We start from the raw sequence: 18,685 nt of genomic DNA, 5'->3' as shown, positions 1-18,685 counted from the left end.
ACCACTGCAAGACTGACCACGACCAAGAACCATTCAAGTGGCTGAGGACAAAACGCGGTAGCACTGTCACATGCAGTCATTCCGACAATAACTACCCCAATATTATAATATTTCATTAACATTTAGCCTACGATGCTGACGCTAACCTAATATTCAGTAACCTACAACGGACAGTAGAGCGTAAAATTATTGGATAAGTCACGTGCAAGGAAATCCATAGCAGGTTCTTGCAGAACAAATTTGAACTCATCAGACGCTTGGTACCTGAGAGAAGAGCAGCTGTTCTGGTTTTGAGATTCTGGTATGATTCGGCCAAATGTTTTTGGGGCAGTATGGTGATTAGCCAGCTAAGTAACGTAGCTAGAGAGTTATCGTTCAATACCCACACAGACTATATTTACTATTAACGGTTAGCCCAGCCATAACTAGCAGAGTTTGCTTTCACTGCCAAATTCTAGATTGCTCCGATCTTATCGATACTAACATAACGTTACACAATTTTAATTTAGCTAGTGTAACTTAGCTAACTATGAACTAGATTGTACGACGTTGTCATCACCACAAGGAAATTTTTGTCTCAGTGAATTAGCGCTAGTCGCCTAACGTTAAATTAGCTACATTGTGGCTAGCTAACTTGCTAACGTTACTAATTTGGTAAATCTAAACCATTTGACCGTTTTTGGTATTCTAATGAAGCGTTCATTATTATTATTATTATTATTATCATAAAAACGGGTTGACATTCAAGCGGTATATTGTTCACTTGACATAACAAAGTGGTCCCCTTTGGGCGAGAAAAGTCCAATTGTGCACTTATCTGGTCAAAATGAGGCAGTGGTGGTACTTTCATTTTGACCATGTGATCAAATTTACCCACATCTCTTGTTAGTAATGTGAATTAGGCTATACCTTTTAATGGCCAATAATGATCAGTTGGTGACTATAACCCTACTGTCCTTTTCACAGTAGGTTATAGTCTACTTTATGGTACAGAATTAGCTGTTGTCTTTGTTATAGGTATTTGATTGTAGGATATAGCCTACGGTGGATTGTGATTTGCTTTTATAGCCTTAAGATTACAAATCATGCTTCACTGATGTGAGCTGGCCTTCTGTGTGGTGAAATAGAATGGTTGATGATTGTAAGATAATGTCTTATTCCACAGCATGATGCCAAACTGGATATGTTGTAATTCCTGCTTTCATCATCCTCCGGCTGCCGACTACAGACTTGCTGTAACGACTTGCGGCCACATTATCTGCCAGAATTGCTTTCAGAAAGGTACAGTACCCCCATACTTCCACTATAACTAACATTAGCTCTGACTGTTGTCCTCCAGCTATGCACACACTACTGTACCAAATGGAGGTTAGGGATATTACAATTCATTTGGGTGATTATTTCATCCTTGAGTATGGAGCTTATAATGAGTTTCTATTGGTAATATCCTGCTCTGCAGTAATGGACAGTACATGCTACATAAGAGGCCTCATAAAGCCTCAAATAATATAAAATGTAACTTATCCAGAGAAAGTGATTAGCAGCGGTTTGAAATCAGGAACAGAGCAGATGAATACATTATTGGCACACCTGCAATACATAAGATGGGAAAAGTGTATTCTCAACTGTGCTAACTGAACCCTCTAATGATACCTGCAGCTGAAATATGTGCATTCCTCTGATGCTGACCATCACGGATTATTCTCAGTGCTGCTGGCCACATATTACTACAGAGAGCTAGTGCCAATCAGCAGCACATCTCTAACTGACTACTGGTGGTAGTTCGGGTGGTTGTTGGAAGGAGCTAGAGCAGCTCTAACCATTGGAATCATGGGTGACTGAAACCACTTCCCACCCCTGACTGGAAATCCTGCCAATGCCAGCTTCTGGTCATAGTCTGCTGATGGCAAAGCTGACGCTTGAATCTGTGACTATGAAGCCCAGCCTCTGATTGTGGTGTGACCCTGTATAGCCACGTTTCCACCGCAGGAACTTTCCTCAGGAACAAGGAACCTTTTGAGGAACTCAGTACGTTTCCACCGCAGGGACCAGGGTCTAAATTAATTAATTAATTACTTTATTTTACCCCCAAAAAAGTCCCTGCTCGGGGGGGTAGTACTTTCCAAAAGTACAGGAACTTTTGGGGTGGGGCGCAAGCGCTGAACATTTCTGATTGGTCGAGTACTCGCAGCATTTTATTTCAACCGCCATGTTTAAAAATCTGCAGCCGCAAACCAATGTTTTATGTTATGCGGCGCAGTAGCCTACTTTTGGTTATAGTCTGCCAACATCTACAGATTAGAAATGAAGATTGAGGATTATATAACGTGTGCTCTTCTGTTCTTTTCTTGCTTTAGTATTAAGCATTCGTGCTGGGACAGCATATTACGTACATTATCGTACATTCAAACGGTTTAATTCGGTTACTGAATATTTTCATCTGGATTTTCTTTGTTAGCCCATTATAATTGACTCAAACGCTTGACACAGTTATGTGAGGTAGGCTATGCGGTAGTTCTGCGTAATTTACATTGGGGATGCAGTAAAAGCAAACTGGAAAAAACATCTTCGCACTTTTTGTCAGGGTAAAAATAACAGGTAATTATAATCGTCCCTTTTGCCTTTTTCAAACTGCCATAATTTTACTCTTCAATTCCGCAAAAAGACCAGACTGGATGGACTCTTTATGGTGCATGGTTCGCATTTGGAGGGCACACTTCAAGTATTTAGCTCCTCCGCTAGCAACTTTGAAGGAATCTAAAAAAGATGAAAGCAAACGGTAGCTGTACCACTGCAATATTAATTTTCAATTTTCACTCTAGTCTGAGTTTTCATATATTTATTCTTGTCATTTTGCGATATGGAAATGACGATGAGAGTCAAATTAATCAATTTCAACAGCAAATTTTTTACAATGTGTGCATAGCATGTGTTTCTACTATAAATGTACCAGTTATTTGTGGAGTGTGAATGCATTCTGTCATCTCGGATGTCAAGACATGAAAGTGAATGTTCGCATAAAAACATAATGAATGTGTTTGAGAGGATATATAAAACAGTTACAATCTGACTATTGGACCTTTATAATCCTATTTGTTGCATAACAGTGGTCCAGTTGAACTACCCAACGACAGTTTTGCTTGACAACGGTAAAATATGCCCAAACGGCTGCAGAAGAATATTTCAATTTCAGGTGATTAAATCGATAAAAATCAATAAATACAAAAGTAACCATATATAGTCCATTGTTGGTAACCCGTTGTATAAGTGGATATAAACCCTCCAGGCTGTCCCGTATTGGAAAATAATGTACTTCGGTGGTAGTATGGAGTTACAGAAGAAATCATACGACAGATGGACCGACGATGACGTCGCTTTTTCATACGTCAGCGGACTAATTTGCCTAATCTTTGTGGGTCTTTAGACCACGGTGGAAACACAGACAACAATGGCTGAAGGAATCTTTTAGTTCCTTGAAAAGTAGTTCCTGGGACTAAAAGTTACTTTGGGTGGAAACGCGGCTTATGTGTAGTGGATTGTCAGTAGGGTATAGCCCAGATAGCATACTCTGTATATGTTCTCCAAAAGCACTTTATAATGTAAAACTGTTTTATATTGTCAATTTTTGTCATTCAGCCATTTTGCATCTATTTGCACAAACTTGTAGCATAACATAACAATTAAATGTGCCATATAGACAATCTTGTCATCAAACTATGACAAAAAATTGGCTTCTTTTACAGAAACAGAACCAGCTTCCCTATGATTAGTAGAAAAGGGATTGTTGAAGTGGTTTTCCTATCAGTGTTGGATTATGGGGATGTAATTTATAGAATTGCTGCTCCTTCCACTCTTAAACCCCTAGACTCGGTCTATCATTCTGCCCTCAGATTTATTACTGGTGACAGCTATGGTACTCACCATTGTATCCTGTATGATAAGGTGGGTTGCTCTTCTCTGGCAGAGAGGCGTTATAAACATTGGTATCTGTTTATCTATAAGGCTATTGCCAGAAAGCTACCACCTTATATCGCTATGATGCTGAATTGGAACTTTGGACCCTATCTAACTCGCTCAAATGACTGGCTTATGCTTAAGGTCCCCCGAGTACGGTCTGAATTTGCAAAGTCAGCTTTTTATCTTAGTGCCCCAACTTCTTGGAATGATCTTCAACACATGCTAAAAATCAATTCTCTACTAACCTATGGACAATTTAAAACCATGATCACAAAATCCCTGCTTATATATGTAACTGTTTTACCTGATTTTTTAAAAATCTGTGTTTTGTTTGTATTTTATTGTTTTTATTATGTTTATTGCTGCATAATGTAATCTCGGCATCATTGAAAATGAGGGCCCACCCTCAATGTATTCCCAAGAATTAAATAAAGGTTGAATGAATGGATTTATCATAATGATGTTACAGTAGTTTACAAGCTGTTTTGCATTGTGCATAGTGTGTTCAAACCATGCCTACTTGTTTTTTTACACTGCTGTCTCTCTTTGATTTGGCTTCATTTGGTTCCACTATTAGTTATGTTGCGTGCGTGTATGTGTGTCCAACACTGTAATATATTTTTTTTTTTAGGCAACCAAGGAGAATGCCTGATTTGTAAAGCACAATGCCAAGTTTCTCCCCTCTCAGACAAAGTAAGTGTTCAGAGACCATTTACTTAAACAGTTTTAAATACTTGCTCAGTATTTACCAGGGATGTAGCTTAGTGTGAGGTGGGTGGATCATCAATCTCTAAACCAAAATCCCTTTCTTGGTTTAGAGTCCTAAAGGGATTTGTTTTAATACCACAGGGAGATTAGTCTGTAGTGCTTTGTAATTCATTATAGATAACAGCTATTGTATTTGGTCTGTTTTTTCTCTTGAAAGCAGTATAAAAATATTACATACATTAACATTGTATTTGGCAGACGCTTTTATCCAAAAACGACGTACAATAAGTACATACCGAAGGTTCATTGGAGCAACTACAAAACACAGGTCGATAAGGTACAATACTCATTTTGTACGTTATTCATAGCCATGAACACATTAAGTGGAAAACTATAATTCTGTGTACTACTGAGATTGCATATATGCCATACACAAAGTTATGCCTTGATGAGACATTATGCCCCATATACCTATACAGCACATAGTTTGTCACTTTTCAGGGTTTCCCACAGGCTCTCACTCCTCATAATCATTAACGTCTGTACCCTCAGCCTTATGTAAACACAGAATTCATAATACAGTTTACACACAGCCATACAAAAATCTCCAAACTTGGGTAATTTTGCATTGCTCCCTTATCCTCTTTTTCTTAATGGCTTTTTCATGTAGCTTTTTCTTATAATTCTTAATTTTCCTACCTTGTTTTTTATTATTTATCTCCTTATCTGTTAATTGATTAAGCAAAAGCAACACACTTCAATCATAGAACAATTATAAATTATTCATAGTATTTCGAATAGTCAGTATCCTCTCCACGACTTCCTTGTCGCCAATGCTAGCCAGAGCTTTATAAACTTCACTATAGCATAGAGAAATTATGTCCAGGACGGTAGTAAGAGTGATTAGATGAGGTTTCACTGTCAGGGCCTAGGGGTGGAAAACTATCCTGCGGGCAGTGTCAGCAGACAGCCCTATCAACTAAATGACCTGAGGATGATAAAATGACAATTGAAAGTCTCACCTCATGTCAATTTTTGTTTGTAATAAAATCATTATTATAGCTAATCCTGGAAGGGAGATAAATTGTAGAGTTATTATTAAAGAGTTCACCGTTTTCCAAAAACTAGAGGAACTTTTATTACAGTTAGAAAGAGAGGCTCAAGTAATAATCAGACTTTGTTTTTAAATCATACAAATACATCTATTTTTCAGTTGCCTAAAGCCCAGCAAATCAGCTGGAGAGTCAGTTTTCCTAGCATTTGACCAAGCTTATCTTTGAGATGAATAGCTGCAGAGAACCAGGGATTTGATCGTTTTTTTTGTCTGAATTGTTTAAGGGGGGCATGTTTTGTCAGCAAGGGAATTAAAACTTGAGAGAAATGATCCAAGGCTTGGTCAGGCTCAGGGATGGAACAAGTTCTTTTTATGTAAAATAAATCCTGTAGAAAACCCTTTTTGTGATGACAGAGGCCATTGTATTTTTGGCATTTGGCGTTTCTAACACACGCAATTGGACTGTGATCGCTAATGTCCTGTGCAAAAACGCCATAAGCTGAGTATTTATGTGGCCTATTGTCAAAATGACATCAATTAATGTAGATTTAGAGGGATTTTTTGTATTTCGTCTTGTGGGATTGGAAATCAACTGAGAAAGATTTAATTTACTGCATAGATCTTTTAGTCCAGTTGAGTTATTAGAAGGCCAGTCCAGATTGAGGTCACCCATTACAATTAGTTCCAGATGAGGCATAAGATGACATTAGTTTTGCAATATCCTCCAATGCCTCACTGATAGCTGAGGGAGGCCTATAAACACCAATAACATTAAATGTATGCCGCCGCCAAGGGAGATTTCTAGTGCAATATATTCAAACTTCTTTGGGGCTGACGAAGGGGCTAGATCACGAGTCGTATACCAATCTTTTACATAAATCAGTAACCCACGTACTTTGGCTTTCCTGTCACATCTGAATATGATATAACCAGTTAAAGTAATGTCAGAATTTGAAACATTTTTTGAGAGCCACGTTTCAGTTAGAATAAAAATATCTGGTGAAGATTCATTAATTCATAATATGAATGTCTAAGTCTAGCTTAGGTAGTGAACTTCTGATATTTAGGTGTAGAAGTCTAAGACCACTACGAATGTTGAGATCATGAAGAGATTCAAGTTCAGACTTATGACAATAAGTAGATGCACTAATATCAGGAGGGAGGGCATTGCTGTTATACCAGTAGGCCTACATTTTTGACGAGGCAGATAATTAACCTCTTAGCGCAAAGCCCCTAGTGGTCGGGCATGCCGGCGTGCCGAGATTACTAAACTCAGACATTCGGTGCTACTGCAACCAAAAACAGTTAAAAACAGAAATGCATTGTTTTAGTTTCATTAGTAGACGATACACGACAACTATGCCGAATACGGAGTTTCGCAGTGCCACCATTGTCGCTCTGGTCGTTCATTTAACACACACCCCCTCCCTGCAGTCTCATCTAGGAAACCCCCCCCCACCCTTGACATAAATGGACAATATTGTCTATCTTGGCGTTCATAAAAATATTCTTTCACCACTAAAAAATTGTATTCTGTCATAGCCAAGAAGTTTTTTTATCCAGCACATGTATAGTTTTAACCTGCTGTATATATGCAATCTGTCAGTATTTCATTGCAAACTAAAAAAGTGCAAATTCATTTTTGATTTTTTGTGTAGACAATTGCATTCGTTGGCACTTTATTTCTTCCAAAATTATGAATATAAAAATAATCTGCGTTGTATTGTACATTGTCTTGCTTCATTTAAGCCATTTGTCAAGTCTCTGTGATGTTCACATCTGGAGTTATAAAGCTTTAAATAGGGTACCCCTAAATGGGCAAGGATTGGCCAGATTTGGCATGTGCGCTAAGGGGTTAATGCTTAAAACAGTAGTTACGAAGTGTACATATACAGTAGGACGTGAGAGACACAGCCTGGACAGGTTGAGCATCCGAAGTAACAATATTTCTAGTCACATTCTGTCTGGTTTCAGCAGCTGCGCTGGCACCCCTGGCACAAATCGAATTCATTTGAGCTCACCTCTTGTCAGACTGCGCTGGCACGGATAGCATCGCAAGTTCAATATTATAGGCGAGGAGATCTGTACCTGCCCTGTTAAGGTGTCAACCATCCCTGCCAAGTAGGTGCCTGTTATTCTAAAATCCAATAAGTTGTCAGCTTAAGGGACGTTGAGACCACTGCAATACCCTGAAATCCATATTGCCGAAAGATACTGATGGAATGGGCCCACTGACCAACGCACTGCAAACCGACTGTTCAGAGCTGAACTAATAAGTTCCATGAAGTCAATTTTCAGCTTTTCTGATTGCTGGAGGTGGAGATCATTAGAACCCACGTGCATCACTATTGTCGTGGCAGATTGTTGTTCCCGGACGATGGAAGTAATGCTGGAATTAATGTCCGAAACACATGCTCCTGGATAACAGAGAGTTTCGTGTTTCTAAGTCTTTACACCTCTAACCATGGACAAACCCACAACCAATACTGATGGAGATGCGACCATGATGAGCGGCTTGAGGGCTCGGTCACGCGCAGGCCAATTCACCTGTGTCGCTCTCCTCAGCGGGTTGCGCAGCTGTGGCCGAGGCGGGAGCCCTCCCCTCCGCCCCATTCCCCGGCAGGGGGGAGCAATCGGCGGGGGGGCCAGCCCGGGAGCCAGTGATCCACGATGAATCCGTCTCCCAGGCGGAAGCAGGATCGCTCGGACCGTGAGCAGCAGCTGGGCAAGATGTATTACGGCCTTGGTGCTTTCCCCCCGGCTGGGAGAGCCCGTCCAGCACCTGGAATTTATTTGTCAGGCGTAGTTCATTGGGGGCTGGAGGGAGAGACGTTGCGCCCTACTGCGTCGGTGGTGGGGAGAAGCAGTGAGGTAACAGTGCCAGCTCCCTGGGACTCCACAAGCCAGTCTAAAAGCAACTCGTCTTCCTTGATCGAATATAAAATTGAAATTGTCCTTCCAAATCTAAAATCATCTCATTTAGTTTATCACAGTTTTTGGCAATGAGAGGTGTTCAGACTCGCCATTTCTGCTCCGAAGATATAATTTTATATTAAAAGCCTGAAAAGAACTCCTAAAATCCTTAAAACACTTAAAGGAATCAAACCACCCTATTAAAGATAAATTAGAACTTAAAAGGTTAAAATAACATTAAGGCTTCAAAGCGTTACATAAAACCATAAAAGGAAATTTTAAAATCACAGCTGAGAGCGAACTTTCCCGCAAAATTTCCACAAAGATAGTCGAATGCGGATGTGACGATACTGTATGCGGATGTGACGATACTGACGATGCTTAATATCATTGTCCTGCTGGAAGACCCAGTTACGACCAAGTTTTAACTTTCTAGCTGATGTCTTGAGGTGTCAGTATTTCTAGATAATCCTCCTTCCTCATGATGCCATCTATTTTCTGAAGTGCACCAGTCCCTTTTCCAGCAAAACACCCCGACAACATGATGCTGCCACCCCCATGCTTCACAATTGGGATGGTGTTCTTTCCAAAGCCTCACCTTTTTTTCCTCCATATATAGCGCTGATCATTATGGCCCAAACAGTTCAATTTTTTGTTTCATCTGACCAGAGAACACTCCTCCAAAGGCTAGGGCTTCATCCTGGTGATCATCTGCAAACTTCATTCTGGCTTTTTATGCCAGTGTTGGGAGTACGGTCTTTCTTCCTTGCATGACAGCCTTTCAGGCCATGGCGATGTAGGATTCTCTTAATGGTGGATGTGAATACTTTGGTACCTGGTGGCCCCAACCCTTCACCAGTTCCTTTGTTGTTGTCTTGGAATTCAGTTGAGCTTTTCGGACCAAAGTTTGTTCAGCCCTGGAGTTAATTTGTGCCTCCTTACTGAACGATGCAGGAAGATTTTTATATTTGCATACAATTGTTGTACAGATGCTCATGGTACCTTCAGTTGTTTGGAAATTGCTCCTAAGGAGGAACCGGACTTGTGGAGGGCCACACTTTTTTTTATTTTCTTGGAATTTCCCATGGTATCAAGGGCAAAAAGACAGTGGCTGTAATGGTAGGCCATGGTAAATACAGCCACAGTTGCCAATTAACTGCCAGTTATACTCCTAATTATGACAATTAGCCATTCAGAAGCTTCTAAAAGTTGTTACATCAATTTCTGGAATCTTCCAGACTGTTTAAAGAGACAGTCAAACTTGGTGCCTGTAAACTTTTGACCCACTGGAATTCTGATATAGTGTATTAAAGCTGAAATAAATGTGTCTCAAATTGATTGACTTAATTGGCTTTCCAAAAGAAATGCATGGTAACATGAAATGTGCGGAGTTGTGAAAAACTATCTTTAGCCCAAGTGTATGTGTATTTTTGGCCTCAATTGTATACTCTGTAAAAATGGAGGCCAACTGAAATGTTTGTTATGGAATTATTTTTATTCAATCTAGCTTCTCCTAAACAGCTTTACTCTCAATTAAGTTGGGAGTGAGCTTGGGCCACCGTACATTCAAACGAAGTTTTTAATGTTTCATTTCAAGTTTTTAAATGTTGTCTTATTCACATCTATTTCTTAACTGAGTTTAGCTGTTCAGAGTATAGTAACTAGAAAGAGTTGACATTGAATAACCCTTTGACCTACTTGCACCCCCTCATTCTCATTTTCCCTCATGTTGACTGGAAAATACACCTCAAGCTCATTCTGGCCACCTGTTCCAGTTTCATAAAAAGGCTGAATATACAGTCATCTCCAATTTTATTGACACCTTTAATGCGAATGGAAAAAAGGCTGTATTAAATTAAATATGCAATAATTTAATCTTTTTTTTCATCACAGGTCTAAACCCCTTTGAGCGCATGCCAAATCTGGCCAATCCATGTCCATTTAGGGGATATATATAAATGGCATGCGGTTTCTGTCAAAAAGTTTGATGGATTGAAACCCCGCCCTTGTCCCGCCCCCCTGTCGTTTTTTTTTTTAATAGTCATTGTTTTTTTTATTAGTTTATTTTATAGTCATTGTTTAATATTGTTTTTATTTCAGGGGAATCGTAGGGTAGTTTTTGTGTAAAAATGCTTTAGCAACTTAAAACATTTATTGTTTTTGAAACACCATCCGCCACCAAATACCCGAAAAGGTATGAATGCGTTAATAGGGTTTACATGCGTTAAAATGTTTAAAACAAGTAGAAATTATGTTAGAAAAGTTTGGTAGTTGGTTCGTAAAGTAGATTAGTTTATTAGTTAGATGAGGAGACAGCGTTGTGTGTATGAGCGTTAGTTTTGTGTCAAATAGCATTTAAGAAAAGCGAAAGCGTTTAAAATTGTAAAACAATTGAAAATAGCAAATATTTACATCTCTGAATTGTTTGTAAAGCAAATGCAAAGCGTGACAGTTGTAAGTTATCAGGCTATGTGTGAAAAGATAGTTTCTTCCTTAAAAAACTATGACAGAAGAGACATTTAGAGGAAAGAGACATTTAGAGACAGAAACGAGCAAAACTTTTATTATTATATTATTAATTATTATTATTATTAGGGGTCCAAGCAGCGAAGCTGGTGGAACCTATTGTATCTGTTAGGACTATTTATTATGGGTCCAAGCAGCGAAGCTGGTGGAACCCTATTGTATCTGTTCGGATTATTATTAGGGGTCCAAGCAGCGAAGCTGGTGGAACTCTATTGTATCTGTTAGGATTATTATTATTATTATTCTTAATTATTTTTCTCCGCTAAAAGTGTCTGAGGCTCAGCAACCAAATTTGGCAGGTGGGTTCCTATGGCCCCCCACTACTCAGGCACTAAAAATCACCTATGTCGGCCAGATGGTGGCGCTATAACAGAGGGTTTTGCGTAATAGTCCATAACTCCCACACCATAAGTTAGATCAACACAAAACTTAATCGACCTATGCATCTGAACGTGCTCTACAACTTTGCCATTGGCATCACCTATGTCCGCCATATTGTTTGGCCGCCATTTTAACTTTTTCCTTGGGGCGTGGAAACTTTCTCCGCTAAAATGTCTGAGGCTCAGCAACCATAAGTTGTAGAATAACCAAATTTGGTAGGTGGGTTCCTATGGCCCCCCCACTACTCAGGCACTAAAAATCACCTATGTTGACCAGATGGTGGCGCTATAACAAAGGGTCATACTTTTAAAGGCCATAACTGCCACACCGTAAGTCCGATCAACACAAAACTTAATCGACCAATGCATCTGAATGTGCTCTACAACTTTGCCATTGGCACCACCTATGTCCGCCATATTGTTTGGCCGCCATTTTAACTTTTTCCTTGGGGCGTGGAAACTTTCTCCGCTAAAATGTCTGAGGCTCAGCAACCCTAAGTTGTAGAATAACCAAATTTGGTAGGTGGGTTCCTATGGCCCCCACTACTCAGGCACTAAAAATCACCCTATGTTGACAGATGGTGGCGCTATAACAAAGGGTCATACTTTTAAAGGCCTATAACTGCCCACACCGTAAGTCCGATCAACACAAAACTTCATCGACCGATGCATCTGAATGTGCTCTACAACTTTGCTATTGGGGACCACTATGGTCCGCCATATTATTTGCCCTGCCATTTGGACGTTTTTATTAGGTGGGGTGCGGAAGTAGCTGTGGCGCCAAATCTAAACGGTTACGACATCTAGTAAATTCTTTATGGCAAGCGACATCCATGGCGACGCAAGTAATCTGACACCGTAGGGTATAGTTTTTATCAGTGAGGGGAGGGTCTGAACGTCGGGGAAGCAGTGGAAGACAGTGCCAGACATTATATGAAGACAGTACCGGGTGAGTTCGTTTAGTCTTTGAATCTGTCATTATGCTGAGAAATCGCTAAACCATTTTTTTGATAGGTTCTGAGTTTCTGTGCAAACGCGAAACACGCTGGTATAATGAAACAATGACGGTAGCCTAATACATATATAGTCCGCTTCGTTCCGTTGCTACCATAACATAACAGACTATCTTGTGTCTACAGCTGCAGTTTCTCGCTGCAATTACTAATATTGAATATAAACAAAAGACGCAACTTATGCTGTAAATCGTATTCTCAATTTAATCTTTAAATTGACTGTAAGCTTAGGGTTGTAACTAGGTAGTTGTTTCGTAGGTGACTTAACTCATCTTAACTATTGCTTGTATTTTTGCATAGACTGCGTTGTTGCTGTCCTTGTTTGTGTTAGCGTTAATCAGTTTAACCTACAGGGTCCAAGTTGAACTGTGCGGTTGTTCCCTGCACTTGGAACGGTAGGCTACTGCCCTCTAGGGTTTTCGACACACTTGTTCCTGGTTATGGTTAAACACTTTGTTGTACGTCGATCTGGATAGGAGCGTCTGCCAAATGCCTGAAATGTAATGTAATGTAAATATTCCGTAGCAACAAGATAAACCCGACATTAGCCCTAAAATATGCCAATACAGCAGTGAAAACACTGCTCACTGAATAACGAAATAAACGAGACAATTTTATACCATGTCATTCTACAGTCAATATCTGGGACTAAACATTTTATAAATATACAATCTTACCATCGGTTTTACGCGTAGAGATGTCCCTTTTGCGAATGAGTGGTCATATATTGTCTTGGACAATCCGTTTGTGAAAAATACGCGCATCTGTCACGCCTGGGTCGGCTATCTTCATAAATAGCTGTGCGTAATACCACACTTGTTGCTTACGGCGTTGTCGCCCTTTTTAGTGCCATTTGGCTTGATTGACAACTCATTTCTTCCGTAGGTGAGAGTATAAGCTTTCTAACGATGTATAACATGTCTGATTTTGCTTTGGAATAGCGTTTTATAGGTCAGCGTAACCGAAGATTTTCTCATCTGCCAATGTCTACATAAATAAAACGGTAGGCTGCTCTGCTGGCCAGCACGCAGGTCGCGAGTGATATTTGTCTCTTTTTTTTTCGTTTTTTCTCAATGTCGTCTTTATTATTTGAAATGCGTATTTACGTGTTATTATTCTATCTGTCTCTGAGGCGCTCTGAAATGTGCATTCTCTGCCTAAGCTGAGCAATGGATTGGAATATGTGTCTGACGTAGTGTTGCACGGTATACCAAAACTTCAGCACTTTCTCGGTACTTAAAAAAAAGAAAAAAAAAGAGTAACGGTTCAGTATTAGAATATTCCGACGTTCGGTAGTTTTGAGTCAAATGTAAAAGCCAGGAAAATTGTCTCCCGCATTACTGATTGAGAGGATGAAAAGTGTAATTTGTCAGAATCTTCGCTAGATGGCAGTAAGCAACTAAGGTTGCCAAGTGAGGTGACTTGCGCTTGTGCACTCAGCTCCTTGATACAGCGCAAGCTTTGACTCAGTTCACTCAGTAGCAATAGGTGTTCTTAATTTGGAAATATTTTATTATAGATAGATGCTGTATTGTTATTAAAATATGCTGTTTTTAAATCTATTTAAAGGTGAAAGACCTGTTTTAAAGATTATTTCGTTTACAACGTTTAATTTTTGAATATATTAACATATTTTTCTATTGTTCAGTGTTGTAACACTATAGGCCTATGCATAATTAATATGTTGAAGAGGCTTCAACTTAAAGGTTGTTAATAAAACCATGAATTCGAAAATGAAGTCAACCCTTGTGGACATTACGTTTCTGATCTATTAAGGCATTTCAGTATCGTTAGGTACCGAGTATCGAATCAGCATGGTTTAAGTTTCAAGTATTATTTCCAGTATTGAGTATCGTGATACGAAACCTGGTATTAGTATCACAGTCAAAATTTTGGTATCGTGACAACACTAGTGTCATAGTAAAGGCCTTTATGGGAAGCGGCCAGGACACATCCATGGTGACACAACTAAGTCATCAGACAGCATGTCTTAGCCAGAAACTTTGGACATAAGTCGTCAATATTTTATTACGTCCAGACACATATTCCAATCCATTGTTCATCATGATATTCAGGTAGATTTGTTGGGTGAAGGTATTATGATCATGAGGACAAAGCCATATTAAAATCGCTCCATAGGGGGCGCGATGGTGCCAATGCTTGGACCCCTCCCAACGCCGCTTGCGGCTTTAATTATTATTATTATTATTATTATGATGCTGTTATTTTCTTTGCGGAAAGCCTTCTTCGGATTGTTGGGAGAGAGTGCAAAAAGACCTGCTATGTCCAATGTCTAGGTCCGACTTGAATCCTGTCAGATCGTTCAGGCTCGGCGAACGTTTTGTGGGGTGTGGCGTAGGCCGTGACAAATCTTTGTCATGTGACGAGCATAGGCAGTGGTTTGTCTTGTGAGGAGGTTTGCTTTGGGGGGGCAGACTTTTCACATACGTGCATTCACTTCAAAGCAACGTTGTGGGTCAACGGTCTCTTTGGAATCGGCAAAGAGCCTAACCTATATTTAGATAAACTAGTAGCGCAAGGCGGAAACCCTTTTATCTTTATGTTTCCAGACGTTAACAAAACAACTCGGCTATTATATAAACTAGGCCTGCAGGAATAGAGCTGCAATATAATAGTAGGCCGAATTTTTATTTTACGTAGGCTATAGCCCACAACCCTTTTTAAAGTAGCCCAATGTAGGATGAGTTATATATGCCAAGTTTTAAAACAAATGTTTTAGGATGCCTTTTACGTTGGTAAGCGTTATGATTGTCTACAGACATCTATTTGTTAAACAAGGCTACTCTATGTTTATGTATCAATTCCTATCTAAATAAATAGCGTATTAAATCTTATTTCCACAAGTCATCAAATAATATTTCAAACCATTAACAAAGCAATGTTACGGGCCAGCGCAATCTTTGATGGCACAAGTATACAGAAAAAAGTAGTATCAAGTGTGGGGTGTACAGAGTTACAACATCGCAACCCAGCGCCTCCCTGTACGCAAATCCAGCCTTCACGATTCGCATAAAATGGGGGTCATCTACACAGATGTCAGAATTGGACATCAGCTCTGTGGAGCCTATACAAAATTTGGTTGCTCCTTAGCCTACAAAACATGTCTACCGCTGAAATTTCGACACCTACCTCTGAAGACATGAAGATCTGGGCACAGACAGTGATGCTCCCAAAGAAGAAGCCTTTTGCCTCGTTGTCAAGAGTCCATGCAGGGGCTCTACACCGTGAGTGGGGGGCCGATGCCGGAGGGTATTCGCAGTGGTTATCATTTGGACATGGCTGGAGATGCTCCAAAAATTTGTTTTTTCAACCTGCATGGTGATGAGGAGTACAGCCCTATCACCGGTTTCGGAGTCGTGTGCGAGGCTTATGACTGGGGTGATTTTAGAAGATTGCTACGATGAGGTAGCCGGTGGTCCAAAAGACAAAGTAAATTTTTAAGCCGGACCAGCGATGCCACGCGTAAACGGTGCTGTACAGCTAAGATGCTTTCAAAAATAATGAAACGAATTATTATGAGGTTTATAAATATCGAAAAAATTATATAAAGAGCAGTAAATAGTGAAAAACGAAAAAAAATCAATGTTTGGTGTGACCACCCTTTGCCTTTAAAATTACATCAATTGGTGGCGACAACGGTAAAAAAAAAACTTATCATTATGGATAACATTTTTCAGTTGGCACGCATCTTTATCGGACTTAACTGATGGTAACATTGCATTCTTTCCGTTTGAAGAACAGAATTTAATGAACAACACGCTTGCTGAAGCCGATAAAATTTTTGAAAATCACTGGTATTTGAGCTCATTTCACTGTGTCAGATTAACCTGTGTCAGAGGTTTGAGGAAACGGTACACAAAGCAATACCGACCATATCTGAAGAAGACGAAGAGGCTGATCTTGAATGATTTAAAAACTGTTTTTGAAATGTTGAAACAATGTCTTGTTACATTTAGGACATGTACAGCACTGTGCAAAAGTCTTAGGCACCTGTAAAAAGTGCTGTACAGCTAGATGCTTTCAAAAATAATGAAACGAATTATTATGAGGTTATAAATATCGATAAAAATTATATAAGAGCAGTAAATAGTTAAAAACGAATAAAATCAATGTTTGGTGTGACCACCCTTTGCCTGTAAAATTACATCCAATTCTCTTAGGTACACTGTCCAGCAGTTTTATAAGAAATCAGCTGGTAGGTTGTTCCAAGCATTTTGGAGAACTTGCCACAGTTCTTCTGCAGATTTTGGCTGTGTTCGCTTGCTTCTGGATCTCCAAGTAATCCCAGAGAAGTAGTCTATTACTTAAAATATTACTTTATTTAACGAAATACAATAATGTATCTGAAAAATTTCATTTTTTGGAAAATTCATGTTTGGAAATCTCAAATTTTCTCTTTTCTGCGGACACACTAATGCAGAAAACAAAAAATAAACATCTAAGACCAAATATATACATTACATTACATTACGTTACATTTATTTGGCGGACACTTTTATCCAAGCGACGTACAAAACATGCATTTCATGGTCATGGGGCAACTACTAAACACAGGTTCAGTAAGATACAATACTTATTTTGTACAGCTATTCTAGCCAAGAACACAGTTTAGTTCACACAGTGAACACTATTCAGACCTAACCTCTGCAAAGCCAACTAGGCATGAAGAATAAGCTACAGTATTAGGACAAAATACAAATTACCAAAAAGTGCTGGGATGGGCAACATGTAACAAGTGTTATGAAAAGGGGGTGGGGGGGTTTAGAGTGAAATATACAGCGTGGTGGTAGTTAGCCCAGGTATAGTCTGAAGAGATGAGTCTTCAGGCCACGGCGGAAGATGGGTAGTGAGGGGGAGGTTCGACAGAGGGACAGGGAGTTCGTTCCACCACTGGGGAGCTGGGGTGGAGAAGCTCTGTGATCCCTTTGGTCGGGTGGGAGGGGGTACAAGGCACCCTGCTGCTGGAGAACGGAGTGGTCGACCAGGGACATAGGATTGATTCATGTCCTGCAAGTAGATGGGGGCTGTCTTGTTGGCTGCAGTGTTGGCAAGAGGTCAGGGCTTTGAACCGGATCCTGGCAGCGACCAGTAGCCAGTGGAGAGATCGCAGCAGAGGGGTGACGTGGGAGAATTTGAGAAGGTTGTAGATGAGTCGGGCAGCAGCATTCTGAAATCATCTGTAGTGGCTGTATGGCACAAGCTGGCAGGCTTGCAAGGAGAGAGTTGCAGTAATCAAGGGCGAGAGGTCAACGTAGCCTGGACGAGCAGCTGGGTAGAGTGCGTTGTCAGGTATGGTCGAATCCTTCTGATGTTGTACAGAAGGAATCTGCAGGGCCGTGATGTTGTCTTGATGTGCTCCTTGAGGTCCAGTTGGTCATCGAGGACCACCCCCAAGCTCTTGGCAGAGTGAGAGGCAGTCACTGTGGTGCCATCAATCGTGATTGAGAGCTCACATAGTAAGGAGGTCTTGTATGGGAAGAAGAGCAGCTCGGTTTTGTTGAGGTTGAGCTTCAGGTGGTGGCTGGCCATCCAGGTGGAGATGTCAGCCAGGCAGGAAGATATCTTATCATCAACCTGTGTGGCCGAGGGGGGGAAAGAAAAGAAGAGTTGCGTGTCATCTGCATAACAATGATAGGAGAAGCATGTGAATTAATAACTGAACCAAGAGATTTGGTGTATATGGAGAACATCAGAGGACCCAGTACAGATCCCTGCGGTACTCCTTTAACAAGGGGATGAGAAGCAGAGACAGACCCTTTCCAGGTGACCTGGTAGGACATATCTGCAAGATAGGAAGCGAATCAAGACAGGGCAGTCCCAGCAATGCCCATTTCAGCCAAGGTGGAGAGGAGTATTTTATGGTTGACCGTGTCGAAAGCTGCAGACAGGTCAAGAAGGATCAGGACAGAGGAGAGGCGTGAGGTTCTTGTAGTGGCAAGTGCCTCCATCACAGCTAGGAGCGCAGTCACTGTTGAGTTCCTGGATCGGAAGCCAGACTGGTGAGGGGTCTAGCAGGTTGTTCTGATGGAGAAAAGAGGTTTGTTGTTTAAGAACTGCTCGTTCAAGGGTTTTTGGACAGAAAGAGTAGAAGCGATACGGGTCGATAATTCATT

General features: G+C 40.4%; 1 protein-coding gene across 1 annotated transcript in view; it reads left to right on the top strand.

Moving 5' to 3' along the window:
- The first annotated feature begins 206 nt into the window (after window positions 1-206).
- Window positions 207-18,685, top strand: part of LOC118232294 (probable E3 SUMO-protein ligase RNF212) — a 100,075-nt gene continuing 81,596 nt past the window's right edge. The window contains exons 1-3 of the mRNA XM_035427174.1: window positions 207-301; window positions 1,166-1,281; window positions 4,589-4,650. Of these exons, the coding sequence (XP_035283065.1) occupies window positions 1,167-1,281; window positions 4,589-4,650 (177 nt within the window). The 5' untranslated portion in view covers window positions 207-301; window position 1,166. The remainder of the gene's footprint in view (window positions 302-1,165; window positions 1,282-4,588; window positions 4,651-18,685) is intronic.

Source organism: Anguilla anguilla, chromosome 7, assembly GCF_013347855.1.
Source record: "Anguilla anguilla isolate fAngAng1 chromosome 7, fAngAng1.pri, whole genome shotgun sequence".
Lineage (NCBI taxonomy): Eukaryota > Metazoa > Chordata > Actinopteri > Anguilliformes > Anguillidae > Anguilla > Anguilla anguilla.
Note: the sequence above shows the minus strand (reverse complement) of the source record. Positions and strands in the feature narration are given on the sequence as shown.